At 37.2% G+C, this 21,530-nt stretch overlaps 1 protein-coding gene across 1 annotated transcript in view; it reads right to left on the reverse strand.

The window, feature by feature from the left end:
- ndst1a (N-deacetylase/N-sulfotransferase (heparan glucosaminyl) 1a) overlaps window positions 1-21,530 on the reverse strand; it is a 42,824-nt gene that overhangs the window by 10,723 nt on the left and 10,571 nt on the right. The window contains exons 2-8 of the mRNA XM_048202745.1: window positions 10,186-11,018; window positions 6,844-6,972; window positions 6,425-6,769; window positions 4,942-5,029; window positions 4,483-4,637; window positions 4,204-4,389; window positions 2,402-2,530 (exon numbers count right to left, since the gene is read on the reverse strand). Of these exons, the coding sequence (XP_048058702.1) occupies window positions 2,402-2,530; window positions 4,204-4,389; window positions 4,483-4,637; window positions 4,942-5,029; window positions 6,425-6,769; window positions 6,844-6,972; window positions 10,186-10,704 (1,551 nt within the window). The 5' untranslated portion in view covers window positions 10,705-11,018. The remainder of the gene's footprint in view (window positions 1-2,401; window positions 2,531-4,203; window positions 4,390-4,482; window positions 4,638-4,941; window positions 5,030-6,424; window positions 6,770-6,843; window positions 6,973-10,185; window positions 11,019-21,530) is intronic.

A 21,530-nucleotide genomic window follows, 5' to 3' on the forward strand; every position in this document is an offset into this window, starting at 1 on the left:
TGCCCGCAAGGTCCCCCTGCTCAAAAAGGCACATGTACAGGCCAGTCTGAAGTCTGCCAATGAACATCTAAATGATTCACAGAAGGCTTGGGAGAAAGTGCATGGAGGTGGAAACATGTTTTGGGGCTGTTTCTCTACCCCAAAGGATGACTTCACTGCATTGAGAGGCCGATGAACGGGGCCATGTACCGTAAAATCTTGGACGAGAACCTCCTTCCCTCAGCCAGAACACTGAAGATGGGTCGTGGATGGGTCTTCCAGCATGACAATGACCCAAAACATTCCACCAAGTCAAACAAAGGAGTGGCTCAAGAAGAAGCACATTAAGGTCATGGAGCCTCCAGACATTAATCCTATACAAAATCTGTGGAGGGAGCCGAAACTTCGAGTTGCCAAGCGACAGCCAAGAAACCTTAAGGATTTAGAGAGGATCTGTAAAGAGGAGTGGACCAAAATCCCTCCTGAGATGTGTGCAAACCCGGTGACCAGCTACAAGAAATGTCTTTCCTCTGTGCTTGCCGACAAGGGTTTCTCCATCAAGTACTAAGTCATGTTTTGCTTGGGGATCAAATACTTATTTTACTCACTGAAATGCAAATCAATTTATAACCTTTATATAATGTGTTTTTTATAATGTGTAAATTAAAATAAATAAATATAAAATAATTATTTTATAATTGAAAAATAATTATTTACATTGATAAGCACTGGAAAACACATTATATTTTTCCTCCAAAAGGTTTGCAGTTCATTTGTTTGGATAAATATTCATTCATTACATACTCATTCTAACATGGTCAAAATACAAGTAGGTAAATAATGTTGGTTATTAATATTTGTCTCACTGGTCTGTATCAATAAAATGATTAAATATCATTCTTCCTTGAATTCAATTATTAAAAACATGTCTCAATTTCAACTACATTTTTACTGTATTTTACAGTTAGTATTAAAGGTACCCTAGATTCAAAAAATGAATTTACCTCGGCATAGTTAAATAACAAGAGTTCAGTACATGGAAATGACATACAGTGAGTCTCAAACACCATTGTTTCCTCCTTCTTATATAAATCTCATTTGTTTAAAAGACCTCCGAAGAACAGGCGAATCTCAACATAACACCGACTGTTACGTAACAGTCAGGATCATGAATATGTACTCCCCCAATATTTGCATATGCCAGCCCACGTTTCCAACATTATAAAAGGCATTAGACAAGGGCAGAACATCTGGATCTGTGCACAGCTGAATCAACAGACTAGGTAAGCAAGCAAGGACAATAGCAAAAAATGGCAGATGGAGCAATAATAACTGACATGATTCATGATATCATGATATTTTTAGTGGTATTTGTAAATTGTCTTTCTAAATGTTTCGTTAGCATGTTGCTAATGTACTGTTAAATGTGGTTAAAGTTACCATCGTTTCTTAATGTATTCACGGAGACAAGACTGTTGTTATTTTCATTTTTTAAACACTTGCAGTCTGTATAATTCATAAACACAACTTCATTCTTTATAAATCTCTCCAACAGTGTAGCATTAGCCGTTAGCCACGGAGCACAGCCTCAAACTCATTCAGAATCAAATGTAAACATCAAAATAAACACTGTACTTACGCGATTAGACATGCTGCATGACAAACACTTTGTAAAGATCCATTTTGAGGGTTATATTAGCTGTAAAAAAACTTTTTTATGTTAAGGCAAGCGCGAGCTCTTGGGGCGTGGAGCACCAGATTTAAAGGGCCACACACCCTGAATCGGCTCATTTCTAATTATGCCCCAAAATAGGCAGTTAAAAAAAATTTATAAAAAAAAATCTATGGGGTATTTTGAGCTGAAACTTCACAGACACATTCAGGGGACACCTTAGACTTATATTACATCTTTTAAAAAAAAGTTGTAGGGCACCTTTAAACATCTGAGACTGTTTGGCTTGAAATTAAGGTTTCTGATTAAAACAATTAAAACACCCTTTTAATTGATATCAGGTCAAATACAAACATATTGAGATGTTTGCTGACTATCATCAAAAGGCTGAAAAAGATTAACATTTTTGGTAACACTTTAGTTTAGGAGCCAATTCTCACTACTAACTAGTTGCTTATTAGCATGCATATTACTAGAATAATGTCTGTTTATTAGTACTTACACATATTAATGCCTTATTCTGCATAACTATATTCTACATCCCATAATCCTACCTTAACAACAACCTTACTGTTATTAAGTAGTAATTAGGAGTTTATTGAGGCAAAAGTCATAGTTAATAGTTAGTTAACACTGAGAACTGGACCCTAATCTAAAGTGTGACCACATTTTTATAGTTATATTTCCCAGTCCTGCTGACAATAAGTGCATGAACACAGTGACTTCATGTATAAGTAAAGCGAGACTGACGGGGTTGAGCAGGACAGTGAGGAACAGCTCTCCTCCGTCAATGAGCCGATCCAGCTCCTGTGGGCCGCCGGGATAGTCCTTGTGAAAGATGGTGTGTGTGAACAGGCCACACGTCTGCCTGGGCAGGACCTGATGAAAACACACACAAATGTCACAGCGAATCAGTTCCGCATTTCTGACTTTATGTGTGTGTGATGGAAGCGTCGTCTTCTCTCACACACACACTCACACAGGACAGGGCCTGCCTCACTGAGGGAATAAATAGATGTGAGCTAATGTAATATTCATAACATCTCACACTGAACTCAGGAGCTCGTTATGGAATCGATGAAAAAGCGAGCAGAATATTAATATGCTCCAGAAATAAAGCACAAATGAGACGCCAGACGGGCCAAAAAGTCTGACTGTTTTATTGTTAATGGTTGGACTTTGCATGAGACCAACACCTTTGATCGTTAGTTACAGGGGCTTGTGAATCTTGTCTTGTGTCGTGAGTGCTGATTTTAAAGCTTTTCAACATCTCTTTTCACAAACGACAGAGAACAGACTGGAAGTCATTCATTTCTGTTGGAGAGTTGTGCACGTATAGGCCTAATATTCGGATCGGATCTGAAGGCATTATAATATAAAACATTTCAGCTTCTTTGGCTAGTCAGATACAACAGACCAATCGCACGTAAGATTTATTTAAAAAAAAAAAAAAATTTTTAATCAAAACAATGAGCGAGATTTGAGAATTATCATCCTTTTTCCAATAAAACTTGTTTCTTTAAGCAGTATTTCTATACAATGGTTAAGAATAAAATCTGAAATAATTATTTTATAATTATTTAACATTTAATAGTATTTTATAATTATTCTAAATGTTTTTATATTTTATAGTAATTGTACAATTACTGCATTAAGTTATTTTATAATTTAAAATTATATATTATATTATTTCATGATTATGAAATAATTATTTCATAATTATGAAATAATTATTTCATAATGATTTTATAATTACAAAATTATTTATGTTTATTAGCACTGGGAATCCCAATTATTTTATAACTATTTCAAAATTATATATAATATTATTTCATAATTATTATAATTATTACATAATTACTACAGTTATATACTTATGATAATTTAATATTTTATATTATTTCATAATTATTTTATGTAATATTTCATAATCGTTTTAATATTTACATTTTATACTTTTTTATAATTATTATATTATTATTTCAGTGATTTTATCATTTATAATTAAGTAATCCCAAATAAATTAATAATTTATATTATTTCATAATTGTTTCAAATCATTAAATATTATTATTTCACAATTATTTTAATAGTTAAATTACTTTATAATTATTGCATATTTAATTCTTTTAATTTATAACTATTTAATAATTCCAAATGACTTATTTTTTAATATTATTCTATAATTCTAAAAGAATTATTAGATATAAAATAACTATAAAATATTTATAGCATTTTGTTTATTTTTATTTTATAATTACAAAAATATTATTTATGTTGATAACCACTAGAAAACCCATAATATTTTTGGTCATTTGTTATAATTATTCACTCATTCTATTGTGATGAATAAGTGGAGGGTAAAAGCTCTTGCTGTCACTCTTCGTAACAATGTGAAGATATGACTGTCACTGAGGGCAAAATGTGACAGTCGTATACAATGGTCAGAATCAATGAAAAAAAGTGTCAATTTAACAATTCAGCTGTTCATCTGCTGACACATATTTCCATATGAACAATAATAATGAGCTCACAAACACACACACACTCACTCTGATGCCGCGGTGAATGAATCCACGTCTGAACCGAGCGGGTTTGAGATGTGGATACTCCTCAGTGCTGGTCACTCTGATGTCCCATACGCGCTTCCAGGCCTCGTACAGCTGGATGTGAACGGGATACACGCCGGAGTGATGAGGAGCCACTGCGTAACCCAGATGAGTCGGGATAGAGTGATCCTACAGGACAAAATCAACCAGCACAACACAGAATGACAGTCAGAACTGATGAATAAAACACTCCAGACCCATGTGTGTGTATGTGCGTCTCACCTCAGCGAAGCGTCGGTTCAGGATCATCTGCTCCGCTAACACACTCTGGTTATGGAAGCGGTGTGGCTGCATGTGACTCCACATGTGAGGAAACCACCAGAACTCATGAACGTACGACAGCAGCAGATCATCACCCAGATCCTCCTCATCAGTACCTGACACACACACACACACATTTAGTCATATACACACACGCTACCAGTAAAAAGTTTGGAATAATTATGATTTTTTTTAAATGTTTTTGAAAGAAGTCTCTTCTGCTCACCAAGGCTGCATTTATTTATTTATTTCATCAAAAATACAGTAAAAATTTTAATATTGTGAAATATTATTACAATTTAAAATAACTGTTTTCTATTTGAATATATTGCAAAATGTAATTTATTCGTGTGATGCAAAGCTGAATTTTCAGCATCATATATATCATCAATGCTTCTCAAAAGCTGAGTTTTCACTCACCTGCATGAAAGAACTTCCCTGAGAAGCCCAGGTTAAAGGTGAAGTCTGGAATCGACCTCCGCAACTCATTCTGAGTTTCAACCAATGCCTGAGAAGATACACACACGCCACACACTATTCATGATATTCACATATCTACACATAATTCATGTATGCAAAAAATAGCGTTTTCCAAATGGAGACATCCGAAACTATAGGGAAGTGTTGTTTACAATTTTTTTGTTTTTGTTTATTTGATTCAAATGATTGTGTGTATTTGATCTCAGCTTCATCACACTCATCTACACACATCGAACACACATTTACAACTACAACAGCATGTTTATGTGGCGAGTAAATAAAAAGATTTCATTGCATTCTTCCACCCTCTCTGTTTCTCACATGCAGCAATTGCATAACTTCAGTAGACATGATATATAGTGATTATAGATGAGTTGAATAGAATACTTTTACAGACTTTAATGCTGCTTTTAAGCTGCTCTTTTGTTCATTCTGCTAGAATCTAATGAAATCTATCATAAGCACGTCAAGGTCTTATTTCACCTCAAAATCAAACAAAATTAAAGGGGAAAAAATAAGAAATTTTAAAATTCATTTCAAAATATATTTATTTTATTTCAAAATATATTTTTCATTAAGAAAATTCACTATTTTTGCATTGTGACATTATTTTCATGACAAATAGGCAAATCAATTTTCAGTGGTGCAAAAAAGATTTTTTTTTACATGTGGTTCATGTGTAAAGCTTTAATTAAATAATTAAATCACAAAAATGTCAAATTAAAATAAATAATTGTGAAAAACATTTGATTTTGATCAATTAATGATAAATTATTAAAATATTATCTTAATATCTCAGGGGGACTTCAAGTCAATATTTAAGCTCAAAAGGGGTTTGGCTGAGAAAAAAAAAAGTTTGGTAATAGCTGATTTATACAGAAAATATAATTATATAATATGTATTTATGATTGAAGTGTTTGCTTTTAATATATTCTGATCAAATAAATAATACTGTATTTTAGTCATTTTTACTTTAATGCAGTAGAAATGACTAATGATTTAGTGATGATTCTCATTAGATTCTCATTAAAACACCTGGACACATGATCAAAACAATGTCACAATGCAAAAAAAAAAAAATTTTAAAATTAAAAAATTAAAAACTTAGAGTGTCTTAAAAACAAGCTTCATTCTCTTTATACAAAATTTAATTTATTATCTTTTTCCCTTAGATTTTGATATGAAATGTGATCCGGACATGTTTTCAAAAGATGTTTGCACGATGTTTGCATGAAAACAACACATAAAATAAAGAAGCCACTGTAGCTTTAGATTCCAGCTGTAATTTGGCTTGTGATTTTCCCATAGTTCCATGCTTCCCTTAGTTTTCCCTTAGTTTCCATGCTTCTTTTTTTTGCACTTTCTTCTAATAATAGACAAAAAGCCTAAAAGCAGATGTTTGAGTCAATCTCTTTATGTCACCTTAACATCCGCCACCTTCATCCTGGTCCCTTCCTTGCCCACAAATATGTCATCGATGTCCACCAATATGAAGCGGTCCAGGGACAGAGACAGTCTCTTTGCGGTGAGGAAGGACATGGCGTCCACAAACACCAGCTTATGAAGCCAGAAGGAAAGGTTGTGTCCGAACAGGACCCTCTGGATCCCGTCGTGCAGCCCGAGATCTTGCACCACGGAGGTGTGCAGAAGAGCACCGAGCCCAACGCTCTCCCCCGTACGGGTTTTCGCCAGCAGAACCGGCTCGTAGGTGGAGTGATTGGACTGGAAGACTGTCCAATCATCCCCGGGAAGAGGACCGCTGACCACCTGAGACAGAGACACAGAGAACGCTTTATTTGGAAGTTAAACTTCACCTGATGAAGACTGAAACCTCATCTGACCTGCTGCGCTCGTGTGATATGAAGAAGAGGTGATTTAGGGTTGACAGTACAGTCCTTCAGTCCCAGGTTGGAGTGCAGGAACAGAGGGAATCCTTTCAGCTGCGCACTCAACAGACTGTTCTCATTGGCCTAACGGGACAGACAGGAAGTGACATCAGATCATCTGATATAAATGCTGCGTTCCATCCAAAGTCAGATCCCTGCTGAAAAATCCAGCATAAACCAGCATGAATTCCATGCTGGTCCAGGCTGGTTTATGCTGGTATAGTGCTGGTCCAGCTGATGGAGCTGGTGAAGCTGGTTTACCAGCATGGTCTTGAGGGGTTGGATTGTGAGTAGGTCAGCTGTCTATATACAGTACGAGCAGTACTTTGGGCCAGGCTTTTTTTTGCTTGCTTATTTCTATATTAAACACATTAATGACGTAAAGGAAAAACAATATAATGATTTAATATCCGATTTATTGTAATAAATAACTTCGTAAAACAATTAAAATTTGAAAAAAACAAAAGCTCCCTCTCTTGAAAGTAGCATTACATTTTTTTTTTTTTTAATTGTTTTAGTTACGGTTATATTATTAATCAATGTCGTCTGAAATTTTGAATACAGTAAAAATTCAAACTGGTGAAATGTTTCAAAGGATTTGTATCGTGTTCCAAAGAACTGTACAAAAATCAGTTAAAATCAATTAAAAATTACTCGTGTACATTGCAAAACAAAACATTTAGAGATATGAAAACAAAGACAAATGTGAAATAAGAGCATAATCAACAGCAGTTCAATAACATGTGTTATGAGAAGAGCTCTTTCAATGGGATTGCTAATAACAACTGGATAATGGACATTCAATCTGAAAGTTGCTATTTTTAAAGACTTTAATGGTCATTTGGGAACTCGTGTGGAGATCCAGCTGCCAATCACTGATTACAAAAAGTGTACATAGTAAAAGGTGTCATTGCGGTCAGGAGCATTAAATGTTGTAGTCAATAGTGATTGCATGCACTTGAAAGACAAATAATTCAATCAAAGTTAACGGCCAAGTGCCTAACTAAAGGGAACACTAATCACCATAACGGTGACTTCACACAGACATCAACAACTTTTATACATGTACTATATGAAGTAAATAAAGCCAAACATGGTGATGATGATGATATGTCACCAGAGGATGTTTAAGCATCCTCTGGTAAGATATCATTGATTTTTTATTTGTGGTTGATTTCATCTAAGGCTGTGTGGCTTTGAGTCAGTTGTAGTTGTTCTGCTGTCCGCTCATCTCTTCTCTTTTTTCAGTTCTTGTTGGTCCTCTTATCGTCAGTGATTCTGCTTGTTAACTGTAGGTGTATCATCACTAATGGTCAATCATCACTTGCAGTTAATGAAATAAAGTAGATTCACTCTACAACAATGCTTCAGTGTTACTTTTGGTTTCTATAGATTGGGACCATATGAAAACTAAGCAGTGTTTGTTTTACGCTCAGGTAGGGCTGTGCCGATAAACGATATCATATCGAATCGCGATAAAATATATGTCGATAACGATGATAAGCTCTAGGCATTTTTACTCAATATGGATTAATATAAGAGCCAATCATACAGCAGAAATATGCGACAACAGCCAATCAGCGTGCAGCTTTTAATATTCACATCAAAGAACAAAGTCAATTTCCTACGGCACATTGCAAAAGCAAAGCAAACTCGACACAAGGACGACAAAAATTAATGGAAGCTGCGACGAAAGTACAACCAACCTCAAGTTATTATCCAAAAATGATGAAATTGTCGACAAAAAAGGTAGCACGAATTCAGTTATATGGAAGTGGTTTGGTTATTTGGACCAGGCACAGATTAACACGATCTGTAAAATATGTCGTCGGACGGTGAAAAACAAGACTTTCAACACAACCAACCTATTCCATCACAGTGCTTCCCACACATACACTTTACTTGGGCGGGCTGCCCAGGTATATTAATGGCCGCCCAAGTATATTTGGAGACACATTTATGCTTTTATTATTTTTATCCTCTCATACTTTTGTATCCGCCCAAGATAATGAAACCATCCGCGATCGATTAACTAGTGGAAAATCTCCCCTCGTCCTACGTGTTTCGTACCTGCTCATTATGTGTGCGTCAGAACTGTTTACTCCCGCTGACATTCCCACGTGCGCTGCAGAGATTCGGTGGATATTTCACAAAGAGCGCTGCATGTTGCAATGTCACAAGGCGGTGCTGTTGCGCGTTCTACATGCTTGCGCAACAGCGTTTTAGGCTGCTTCAAAGTGATCCTCAATCCATGAAAAGCACAGATTTATGCCAAGCAATTGCTAATGAACTCAAGTTGATGAATTATTACCATGTCTACTTTATGGCCTTTATATAAAATGTTTTAGACGGTTGTAAGAATCTGAAGGATCAGCCCGCAATTGTGTAGACATTTCAAAATAAGAGTCCAGGTGTATTTCGGGCTTGTTTATAATTAAAAGTCACATGCTAAGTTAGTAGGTTGTCTTAATTTTTTTAAGGCCAAATGTGTAATCTGTTTTTGTTAATAAACTATTCTTTAAAATGTAATTAATGAACCCTCACATTTTTGTGGCTTCAGTCATAGTTGGGATACTCTTTTAAAGCTGGCAGCATTAACAGTTTATATATTGAAATATATATCGTTATCGATTAATATGGGAAAAAATGATCAAGATTACATTTTTGCCATATCGCCCAGCCCTACCCTCAGGATTTTGCTATGTACCAACAAACGTAACCTGCAACATATTTTTATTTATTAAAGAATTTTTTTTTAATTAATTGGATAATTGTCTTGGTCTTTATATAACTATAAACACGCTAAGAAACGTGACATGTAGCACATAAGCAAGTTTTGTTGTGGTCTTGCTGAGATCATACCAGCACCCAAAAACAACATATGCTGGTCCACCAGCATCCCAAGCTGGTCCCAGTGTGCAAAACATACCTTATGCTGGTCCACCACTTCCCATGCTGGGGACCAGCAAACCAGCATTCCAGCATGCAAAACATACCTTATGATGGTGACCAGCAATGCTGGATTTTTCAGCAGGGATGTAGGATATTCATACTCGCTATCTCTGACCACCATTGCAAGATGCTCAGAAAATAACAAGATGCTCAGAACCAATACTTTTGCTGGTTAACCGGTAGCCTATATCTTACATTTGTCCTGTCTGCCGCCTGTAGATTTGAGACTATTGATTCATTTTCTCCAAGTATTATAAATCTCACTGATTATGACAATGTAGGAAATTGTACTTTTCCAAGAAGGATGTTGAAACGCTGATGTGTGAAACTGATATAGTCGCTTACCTTAAAGAAGCCAATAATTCCAACTCCAAACTCGATACAGTATCTGTCCAGTAATTCCCTATTCCAGGCATCCATGTTCACATACTTCAGGATGTTTTCATACACAATCAGCACAAAGCGGCCCCGCTGTCCGTCCGTTAACGTGGGCATGTCCCCTTTTCCGGGAGAAATTTCCATCCGGTACCGGAATCGCGCAGACTCCAGGATGGCCACGATCTCCTGGCCGAGCTGCGAATACTGACTCTCCACGAACACCAGCACGACCGGATCCGTCCGCGAGCCATCGGACGACAATGTCCCACCCACTCGAGCAAGGAAGGGGAGTGGTCGAGAAGAGGTCACGTAGAGGTCATCGGCTGCACGTCCTGCTGTCACGGACGGCTCGAGCTCTCGTTTGACAGCATACAGGAAGTAGGAAGAGAGGAAGACGCTGAGAACGCAGAGGAGGAAGAGGAAGACGAAGCTGGTCTGTAGCGGCACCTGGCGAACAAGACGGCGCAGGCGGAGCACGCCGGGCATCACACAAACAAACAAACAAACAGCTAAAAGAAGGAAAACTGGAGTTCAATCTACATGTTCACGTTCTTTTGGGGATGTAAAACAAGAGGAACATGACACAAATGTCTCTGTGCTTCTATGTGACCATTGCTGAGGTGGAGATTGGGGGCGGGGCTCTAAGCTTGAGTGGATGTTTCGTTTGTCCGTCATCGGACCGGCTCCACCCTCTTGTTCACTCTGACACTCTTGATTGGTCACAGACAGCTGAGGGGAGCCGGCTCTGCTGTGACTGACAGATAATCATTGCTTCGGTATCCCAGTTGGCACCTGCACACCTGAAAGAAACAAATATGAATAATCAGGAAAAAATGTTTAAAAGAAAGAATATATAAAAATATATATGCAAATATATGCACTGCGTGTTCATTTACATGCGAGCAGTTCATGATCCAGTGTTTTCAGTGTCTCAGAGCATCTCAGTAAATCTCCACATTGTATAGTTGTGCTGTAAAATCATTTGTTTTTCTTGAATATACATTTTATTTTACAGGAAAAATATTACAATAGTAATAATGCTTATTTTGTTTAATTTTTTAGATTAAAAATTATATTAAATATTAAATATGATATTATTATTATTATTATTATTACTATTATATATTCATTCTTTTCATTTTGCAGTGAAATAATATTACAATAGTATTATTTCTTATTTTGTTTAATATTTTTATTAATAATTATATTTTTCTTAAATACTTATTTTGTAATTTACAGTGAAATAACATTACAATAATAATAATAAATAGTATTTCTTTTATATTTAAATAATAATAAAATATTAAAAATAAAAATAACTGTTTAAAACACATTTTGAATTATAAATTAATTTTAATCAGAAAAATTGCTATTAGAGTCCCCCCATATAGTGTAGCCCTAAATTTAATAACTAAGCTTAAAGGTCTTTTCAATTTATATTTATTTATTACACCTTTCTCTGGAATACCTGATTGTGATTGGTCAAATCAAAATTGGCCAAAACAAAAAACAAACAAAAAAAACAGACATACAGGGGGGAAAAACACCGGAATAAAAGGGAAAAACAGATTTAGAAGAAGATTCTTCATTGGAAGGCTCAGAGGAACACACACACACACACCTCTGGTGACGATGACACAGAGCTCAGGGCATGAGGAGGAATATCAAAGTCAGATTAGAGACAGCGAGTTCAGACACGCAGCAGGAGAGACGCGGTTCTGGGCGGCGGAGTGTCACTGTGGCCTGATGGCTTTGTTCTCAGCGGGTTTCAGGAACTATTTGGGCTGAATTTGCATAGATTTCACACCATCTTTGGACAGGATGTGCTTCAACAGGGCTGTGAAATTGTGTCCTGATTCTCAGCGGGTGTAAAAATACACATCAAATTCAACCACAAATTCAGAGAAGTTTCAGCTGCATCAGTCGATGAAAACAAATGATCTAGATGCTCAAAAATCTGCACATCAATGGATGAACACGGTATGATCAGCTGGCCATGAGCTGCTCTGATGGTCAGAATCTTATTTAAACTCAAAATAAATAAATACTCCATCTAATAAATTCATATGTTTATTATGTTTCTATCATGTTTTGTATATGATATGTTTCTATCATGTTTTGCTTTTTATATATGTTTTGCAACAGTTCTTTTAACCCTAAAAGATGGAGTGTGTAGCTTTTCATTTCTTAAACAACCATGTATTAAGATATATCATGGCCATATTCCAGGATGACAATGTCAAAATTCATCAGGCTCAAATTGTGAAAGAATTGTTGGGAGGGAGCATGAAGAATCATTTTCACACATGAATTGGCACTGACCTTAACCTCAGTGTAAGTTTTTTGGGATGTGCTGGAGGACAGTTTACAGAGTGCTCACCTCTTGCATTTTCAATACAAGATCTTGACCAAAAAATGATGCACCTCTCGAAGTTGTGATGTTATTTCCATCAAGAGGTGCATCAGTTTTTGGTCAAGATCTTGTATTGACAATGCAAGAGGTGAGCACTCTGTAAAATCTCATCCAGCACATCCTAAAGACTTTCAATGAAATTAAGGTCTGGACTCAGAGGTGCAAATTCATGAGTGAAAATGATTGCTCAAGCTCTCTGAACCATTCTTTCACAATTTTAACCCTGGTGAATCTTGACATTGTCATCCTGGAATATGGCCATGATGTGACCTACATGGTTGTTATGAAATGAAAAGCTACACACTCCATCTTTAAAAGGTTAAAAGAAACGTTGCCAAACATATAACATTATAGAAAAAATAATGATCCATTCATAGATTCTTAAGTATTTGCCTATTAAAATCCAAACAGCAACTTTTTTTTTGGCCGGGCAGTGTATATGATATTTAAGTAAATGAATTTTATTCAAGAATGACTAGGTGCATCAAACAAGTTGGTGTGTTTCATCAACCGAGGAGATTATACCATGTTGACAGAACCGGCTCACCCAGTTATGTTGATTATAAAGAGAGCAATTATTTTTTATGTGTTGCAACTCGCCACACATGTCTGATGTAGACTAATTCAGTTTGATAAAAACTGCACTGTATTTAGCACATGAGCAAGTGTGCTTACCGAGTATAACTACAGAGTTTACAGAGTTAGTAAAAAAAAGAGCAACTCTGAAGCTTTTAGTTTGTAATTGAATGTAATCAGCAACATAAAAAAGTAACAATTTAAAATAAGGTTCCATTTGTTAACATTAGTTAACTACATGAACTAAACATGAACTAACAATGAAAAATACTTCTAAAGCATTTATAAATCTTAATGGCAATTTCATAATTTAATAATTCTTTATTAAAATCAAAAGACTTGTCTGTTTCTGTTAATATTAATTAATGGCCCTGAGCAGCAGTTGTTCATGGTTAGTTAGTATTAGTATTACTGTAAAGAGTTACCAAATAAATTATGTGAACATACATAAAATGCACATTAGGGCTTCATAATTAATTGAAAATTTTGGTTTAGCGTTGTAACCAATCACTGATATGTTTATTTAAAAATAAATGTAGTATTTTAATGTAAATTATATGGGGAAATTGTGATTTTCTCATTCAGACATAAGGGGAAAGATACAAGCATGCACACAGAGCAGATCTGAGCAGAAGTTGTTTAAGGTTTGTTCTCATTTTGCAGCACTTGCATGTGTCGAACTCACAGAACCCCCCACTGGGCCTTTGATGTGAGTGTGTGAGAGTTTGAGAAGCATTGTTGGAGCTGCTAGCAGGAGAATGCATTTGATATATGAGTGTAACAACAAAAGCAGCGCTGGGACTCTGGAACGGGTCGGCCCATTGTGAGAGGGGCCAGCCGAACCCTCGGGTCAACAGGAATCCTCACGCAGCCCTACATTGACACTAACAAATGACGTTCCGTAGCAACCGTTCACTCTCCATGGAAACGCTGCATGAAGGCCGTGGAAACGGTGTGACAGAATGGAGACCCTCACTGGGACCGCCAGACTCAACCGGCCTGGATTCAACCAGAGTTCACGGCGGGATTCTGATGAAACCTGAACAGAAATTTAGAACTGCAGATGAGAAATCTATTCTAGAACTCCTGATGAGAATTCTGGAACTCACAATGGAAATTCTAAAACTTTAGAACTGTGAATGAGAATTCTACTTTAACTACATAGCCTGATTCATAAATCTGTTTTAGTTTAGTCAGTCCTTTGAGACACAAATGTGTCTTAAGTTATTGTCAACTTTGACCCGCCAAGGCTTGGACTCTACAAGAGTCCTGAAGGTGTGCTGTGGTATCTGGCACCAAGACGTTAGCAGCAGATCCTTCAAGTTCTGTAGGTTGCGAGTTGAAGCCGTGGTGGATCGAACTTGTTGGTCCAGCACATCCCACAGATGCTCAAATGGATTGAGATCTGGGGAATGTGGAGGCCAGGGCAACACCTTGAACTCTTCATCATGTTCCTCAAACCATTACTGAACACCATTACTGAACAATGTGTGCAGTGTGGCAGGGTGAATATAGGCCACTTCCACCAGGGAACACCATTGTTATGAAGGGGTGCACCTGGTCTGCAACAATGTTTAGTAAGGTGCTACAGTATGTGTCAAATTGACATCCACATGAATGGCTGGACCCAAGGTTTCCCAGCAGAAGATTGCCCAGAGCATCACACTCCCTCCATCGGCTTGTCGTCATCCCAAAGTGCATCCTGGTACCATAACTTCCCCAGATAAACGGAGCACACGTACATGGCCATCCATGTGATGTAAAAGACAATGGGACTCATCGGACCAGATGATCTTCTTTCACTGCTCCAAGGTCCAGTTGTGATGCTCGCATGCCCATTATAGGCACTTTTGACAGTGGACGGGGGTCATCATATGCACTCTGATACCGCTTTTCCACTGGGACTAATGCCGGAGCTGGAGCTGGTGCTGGGCCAAAAGTGGCACTCGTTCAGAACATGTTTCCACTGGCAGGGAGCAGACCCCTCTATGTCACCAACATGTGACCGGAATGGCTTGTTATCTCTTGCAGGAGAACGTTGATCTCTTCTCCTGACCACTGCTGAACGGACATATTTAATTGTTGTTGTTATGTTGTTTATTTACCTGAACTTTGGCGGCTTTTAAAAATGACGCCTTTCAAACTGCGGTCAATAGTGGAAGCTCCGCCTACTGACATCATAGTTTCCCTTGTTTGAGACCAGCAAGGTTTCGGGGCCAGTTCAGAACCAGGATCTGGACACCAGCCCAGGATTTCTTTGAGTAGAAAAGCACAGCCCAGATCCAAATTGGGCTCCGCCACCAGCCCCGGTGGAAAAGCGGTATGATTACCATTATTCCCATATTTCCCCTCCCATAACCATTATCAACATTTTGTGTGACTTGTGCCTCAGTAGACCTTCTGTTGGCTCAGACCAGATGGGATAGCCTTCGTTGCCCTTGTGCATCGATGAGCCTTGGGCGCCCAAGTCAACTCTGACTTCAACTATGTTAAAAAAACGAACTCAAAAACTCTAAATTCTCTCAGCAGATTCCAACACTGGATCCTGGACATCTGCCCACAGCTCCACACATTATGTTAATGACATATCATTAACATGTTTTTTTTTTCCCATTCCTGTTACCCTACAACATCTCAATTTTTCTCTCTCTTCCCATTAAATATGAAATGGATAAATCTGTTCTATCTAACCCATATTCTGCCTCATGGCCTCATTCTGGGAACAACATTCTGATTGTGACAGATTCCTGACATTAATAAAGACTTTTATTATGAAGTCAGAAGTGGGTAAATGATTGAAGCAGAACCCCAGAGAGCAGCTCCAGAGGACGAGGTCATCAGACATCAGCGGGAACACAATCATGAGTGACAGATCCATGATGAGAAAATTAACAGTAACACCTCAGGCCATGTACGACACACCTCACATGAACACAACACGCTTAATTCAACCCCATCGACCCACACATGAACCCCCATTTCACCAACACACACACACGTTTATTTTATTGGATATGCTACAGGAACAAACAGCACAGATTCCCCTCGAGACAGCCAATGAGGGACCCGAAGGGCAGAGCGGCTTCTCATTTATCACGTTTGGCAGCTCCAGGGTTTGTGGGTTTGCTCTGAACACAATGACTCGTGGTTCATTCAGCTCTGCATTTAGCAGCGATGGCAATCAAGACTTCAACTGCAATCAAAACTGAGAGACTGAGTCAATAATCACTTCAGTTGCTCTGAGCAGGTGTGACGCCGCTGGCCATGATGCTACAATTTGGTTTTTATCGATACATTTAGTTCCTGATACAGTCATGTAGGTTAGCAGATCAAAACTGCTTTTATGGTGTTTATGGCAATGTGAACTAAATGTTTTTCTGATTAGGAACATGTGAAATGATAAAAAAAAAAAAAAAAAAAAATTTCAAGATGCATAACTTGACAATACTTTGATGTTTTGCCAGAGAGAGACTAAACTATTATTGTAAACAATAATATTTAAAAGTAAAAACGTTTTTTATTAAAAGGTGCCATCGAATGAAAAATTGAATTTACCTTGGCATAGTTGAATAACAAGAATTCAGTACATGGAAACGACATACAGTGAGTCTCAAACTCCATTGTTTCCTCCTTCTTATATAAATCTCATTTTTTAAAATGAGAGGCGAAGAACAGGCGAATCTCAACATAACACCGACTGTTACGTAACAGTCGGGGTGTACGCCCCAATATTTGCATATGCCAGCCCATATTCAAGGCATTAGACAAGGGCAAAACGTCTGGATCTGTGCACAGCTGAATCATCAGATTTTATGCAGGTAAGCAAGCAAGGACAACAGCGAAAAATGGCAGATGGGGCAATAATAACTGACATGATCCATGTTATCATGATATTTTTAGGGATATTTGTAAATTGTCTTTCTAAATGTTTCGTTAGCATGTTGCTAATGTACTGTTAAATGTGGTTAAAGTTACCATCGTTTCTTGTATTCACGGAGACAAGAGCCGTCGCTATTTTCATTTTTAAACACTTGCAGTCTGTATAATTCATAAACACAACTTCATTCTTTATAAATCTCTCCAACAGTGTGTAATGTTAGCTTTAGCCACGAAGCACTATCAAACTCATTCAGAATCAAATTTAAACATCCAAATAAATACTATACTCACAGGAATCGATGTATGCATGACGAACACTTTGTAAAGATCCATTTTGAGGGTTATATTAGCTGTGTGAACTTTGTGTTTGCTGTTTAAGGCTGTCGAGAGCTTGCGGGGGCGGGGAGCAGGAGATTTAAAGGGGCCGCGCGCTTAATCGGTGCATATGTAATTATGGCTCAAAATAGGCAGTTAAAAAAAATTAATTAAAAAAAATCTATGGGGTATTTTGAGCTGAAACTTCACAGACACGTTCAGGGGACACCTTAGACTTATATTACATCTTTTGAAAAGGGGCACCTTTAAGAAGTCATCATTACTAATGTTATTTTAGGATTTTATAATTTGACAATAAACATCCAAATCTTTTTCAGGAAACCCTTCAAATCTGCCTATTTAGTTTGTGTTGGAATGTGATGCCATTTTCCCCCATTAGATTTTTCAGCCAAACAGTGCTGTGTTTGCTGGTCCAGCTTTGAAAGTACACAGAGCCGACCAATAGGAAGTCAATGAAAGACTCATTTCAAATGACAGTAAAATTGACCAATCATATCCCTCTAATTGGGTGTGGTTTGTTATCACTAACTTTATGACAAGTTCTGCCCACTGTGGGTAACAAGATTGGGGGAAAAGAGCTGATAAAATAGCTAGTGCTGTTAACAATGGAAAATGTAATTAAGTAATTAGTGAGGTGGACATCGTTGCTAATTTATTATCCAGAGCATTTAAGATTACCTTTTAATGAAAAATTTGATTTAATCAGCAAAGGAAGACCTACACCAGAGCTTAATTTGGTGCAGAAAGCCAAAGCTTTTTAAAGCATTTCAACCCCAGCAAATACAAGTGATTCCCCTGGATGACAGCATCAACCAAGAAGCTAAAGCTTTACTGCTAAAATTGTTTGCTTAGTTATTTCAAATCTAATAGGTCATATGTCAACTGATTTTACTGGCCACCAGCATATGTTAAGCTTTATTTGAGAATAAAAGTCATTTTGCACAATTACTGATCAATCTGTAAATATACCAACTCAGCGACTATTGTGCTCATTTGCTGTAACTCTGCATAACAGTTACATTTTTCCCCAAATAAACCATAAGTTTATTACGGTCTGTTACATACATTTATTAGGCCGCTGTGCCAGCCTAATAATATTATTTATTATCAACATTTCTTGTTTGTGGTGGTGGGCTCCAAAATGCTTCGATCACTGGTCTTCATCTATGATGTGGAAGTGTCTGCCTCTAATTTGCTTTGGTCTGAGCGCTATCATGATACGTCGGCTTACATTAAATTTTGTTGGTTTTGTGTCATACACAAGTTGTCACCATATTCCGCTGAAGTACCGCTGGGTTACGATTAGGGTTGCAAAGTTTCCAGAAACTTTCCGTAATTTTGGGTAACTTTTCAGGATTTTTGAAAACTGTCCAGGATTTATTGGAAATTTTCAGAAACTTTCTCATACCATACCAAAAACTCTAATTTTGAAGCAGTTATGTTCATTTTTAAAAATGTATGTTTCTAATAAATAACTAGATAAGACAGTTTGGGGTGTAAGTGTGTGCAGTTTATGTTGTAGAGTAAAATGTTCAAGTATCGTCATGGCTTTATTAAACTCATAAATTGAAAAACCCCATTATAAAATCCCATAGGAAAATCTCAAGGGAACCAGGGCTGCATTAGTCTTCCGGGTTTTGACATCATCCATGCACCACTCTAATCAAAACGCAATATAGAATTCCATTCAGGACTCCCTAGCAACCACCTGTCAATGCCCTAGTAACCATGTACAGTAAAATGACACTAGCAAGCACTCTGAAGCATCTTACCACAGTGAGTCCTGCACTGGCAAACACTACATGTGCTTCAGAAAATGCCACTTTTATATATAATAAAGCTAAAACGTGTTTTATGAATCTATACATTTTAAATTTAAAGTCTATCAAGTAACTCAACTTGAGTTTTACAGCAGTGCAGTAAAGCATTTGAGCCGTGTTGATTCAGTGATCTGTAATGATCTGTGATCTTAGATGCCGTACTTTCATTAGCAGCACGACTGTTTTCCTGATTAATGCATCAAAAAAGCTGGAAGAAAATCAAACATGCACGGAAAGATAAGTTCTCATGAAACACGCTATAGATATTTGGATCACAGGAGCGAGTTTGGTCGAGTTTGATGTCGCAGCGGGTCATGCGGGTCAGATTTTCCACTCACTGTAGTGATGATACGTGACCTGCTCGGTCATTAAACACAGATATTATTCAGGGAATAGTGAAAGGAAACACACTAATGAGTCCAGGAGCCAAGATCACAGACTGTACATGGAGTTTGATCCCACAGCAAACAGACATCAAGCACAAACCACCCCATAAATCATTCAGCAGCTGTCAGGACACATGTGACAAACACACATGAACGCATGCATGCTGGGTTTCCATGTTTTATGAAGACTTTCCATAGACATGATTTTTTTTACTGTACAAACTGTAAATTATTTCCTTTAACCCTAAACCTGCACATCAAAGAAAACAACCTCAATCAGATCTGCAGTGTCTTCAAATCAGTAGTGCATTTAAGATACGGATGATTTAAAGCAGTGGTTTTTAACCTGTGGGCCGCGGCCCACTAGGGATCCTCAGTGATCCTCCAGGTGGGCCGCGAGATAACTTAAAGGTGCCATCGAACGTTTTTTTACAAGATGTAATATAAGTCTAAGGTGTCCCCTGAATGTGTCTGTGAAGTTTCAGCTCAAAATACCCCATAGATTTTTTTAATTAATTTTTTTAACTGCCTATTTTGGGGCATAATTAGAAATGCACCGATTCAGGCTGCGGCCCCTTTAATTGCTCGCGCTCTCCGCCCCCTCCCGAGCTCTCGACTCTATCACTGCATAAACAAAGTTCACACAGCTAATATAATCCTCAAAATGGATCTTTACAAAGTGTTCGTCATGCATACTGCATGCATACATCGGATCATGTGAGTATTGTATTTATTTGGATGTTTACATTTGATTCTGAATGAGTTTGAGATTTTGCTCCGTGGCTAAAGCTAACATTACACACTGTTGGAGAGATTTATAAAGAATGAAGTTGTGTTTATGAATTAAACAGACTGCAAGTGTTTAATAATGAAAATAACGACAGTCTTGTCTCCGTGAATACAGTAAGAAACGATGGGAACTTTAACCACATTTAACAGTACATTATCAACATGCTAACGAAACATTTAGATAGACAATTTACAAATATCACTAAAAATATCATGATATCATGGATCATCTCAGTTATTATTGCTCCATCTGCCATTTTTCGCTATTGTTCTTGCTTGCTTGACTAGTCTGATGATTCATCTGTGCACAGATCCAGACGTTAATACTGGCTGTCCTTGTCTAATGCCTTGAACATGACCTGACGTATGCAAATATTGGGGGCGTACATATTAATGATCCCGACTGTTACGTAACAGTCGGTGTTATGTTGAGATTCGCCTGTTCTTCGGAGGTCTTTTAAACAAATGAGATTTATATAAGAAGGTGGAAACAATGGAGTTTGAGACTCACTGTATGTCATTTCCATGTACTGAACTCTTATTCAACTATGCCAAGGTAAATTCAATTTTTAATTCTAGGGCACCTTTAAAAAATAATTTAAATATATTAATATAATTCATTGATTTAATTATTAATACGTTACATTAAAAAAGCTAAATTAAATTAATTAAAAAATACATTTAAAACAAGGCACCACTTCTCTCGTACGTATTCTGTGATTGTTTTGGATCAGCCCAGGCTGTTTCTCATCATGCTGCTGTGAAATATAGACTGAAAATTCAAAACACAAACTCTCTCAGTTGGAAAAAGTAAACCAGTGTCGCTAAAAAGGTTTTGATGGATGACGAATGTAATGAAGGTAAAGACATTTTTACTTTGCTTGAGTTTCTTCTTTAAAGAAATAATGACATGGGGTTGAAAAGTAATAACACTACAATACAAATGTTTTTGTGAAGTTAAAAAAAGGGGGGAGGGGGGCCGTGCAGTATTGATTCGGAGAGGAGGGGGGCCTTGATGTAAAAAAGGTTGGGAACCACTGATTTAAATTGATAAAATGAACTTTATCATCAAACCCATTATGACTTATATGTTTATCAGGACAATTTATCTGC

Source organism: Megalobrama amblycephala, linkage group LG9 (genome assembly GCF_018812025.1).
Source record: "Megalobrama amblycephala isolate DHTTF-2021 linkage group LG9, ASM1881202v1, whole genome shotgun sequence".
In the NCBI taxonomy this organism is placed as follows: domain Eukaryota; kingdom Metazoa; phylum Chordata; class Actinopteri; order Cypriniformes; family Xenocyprididae; genus Megalobrama; species Megalobrama amblycephala.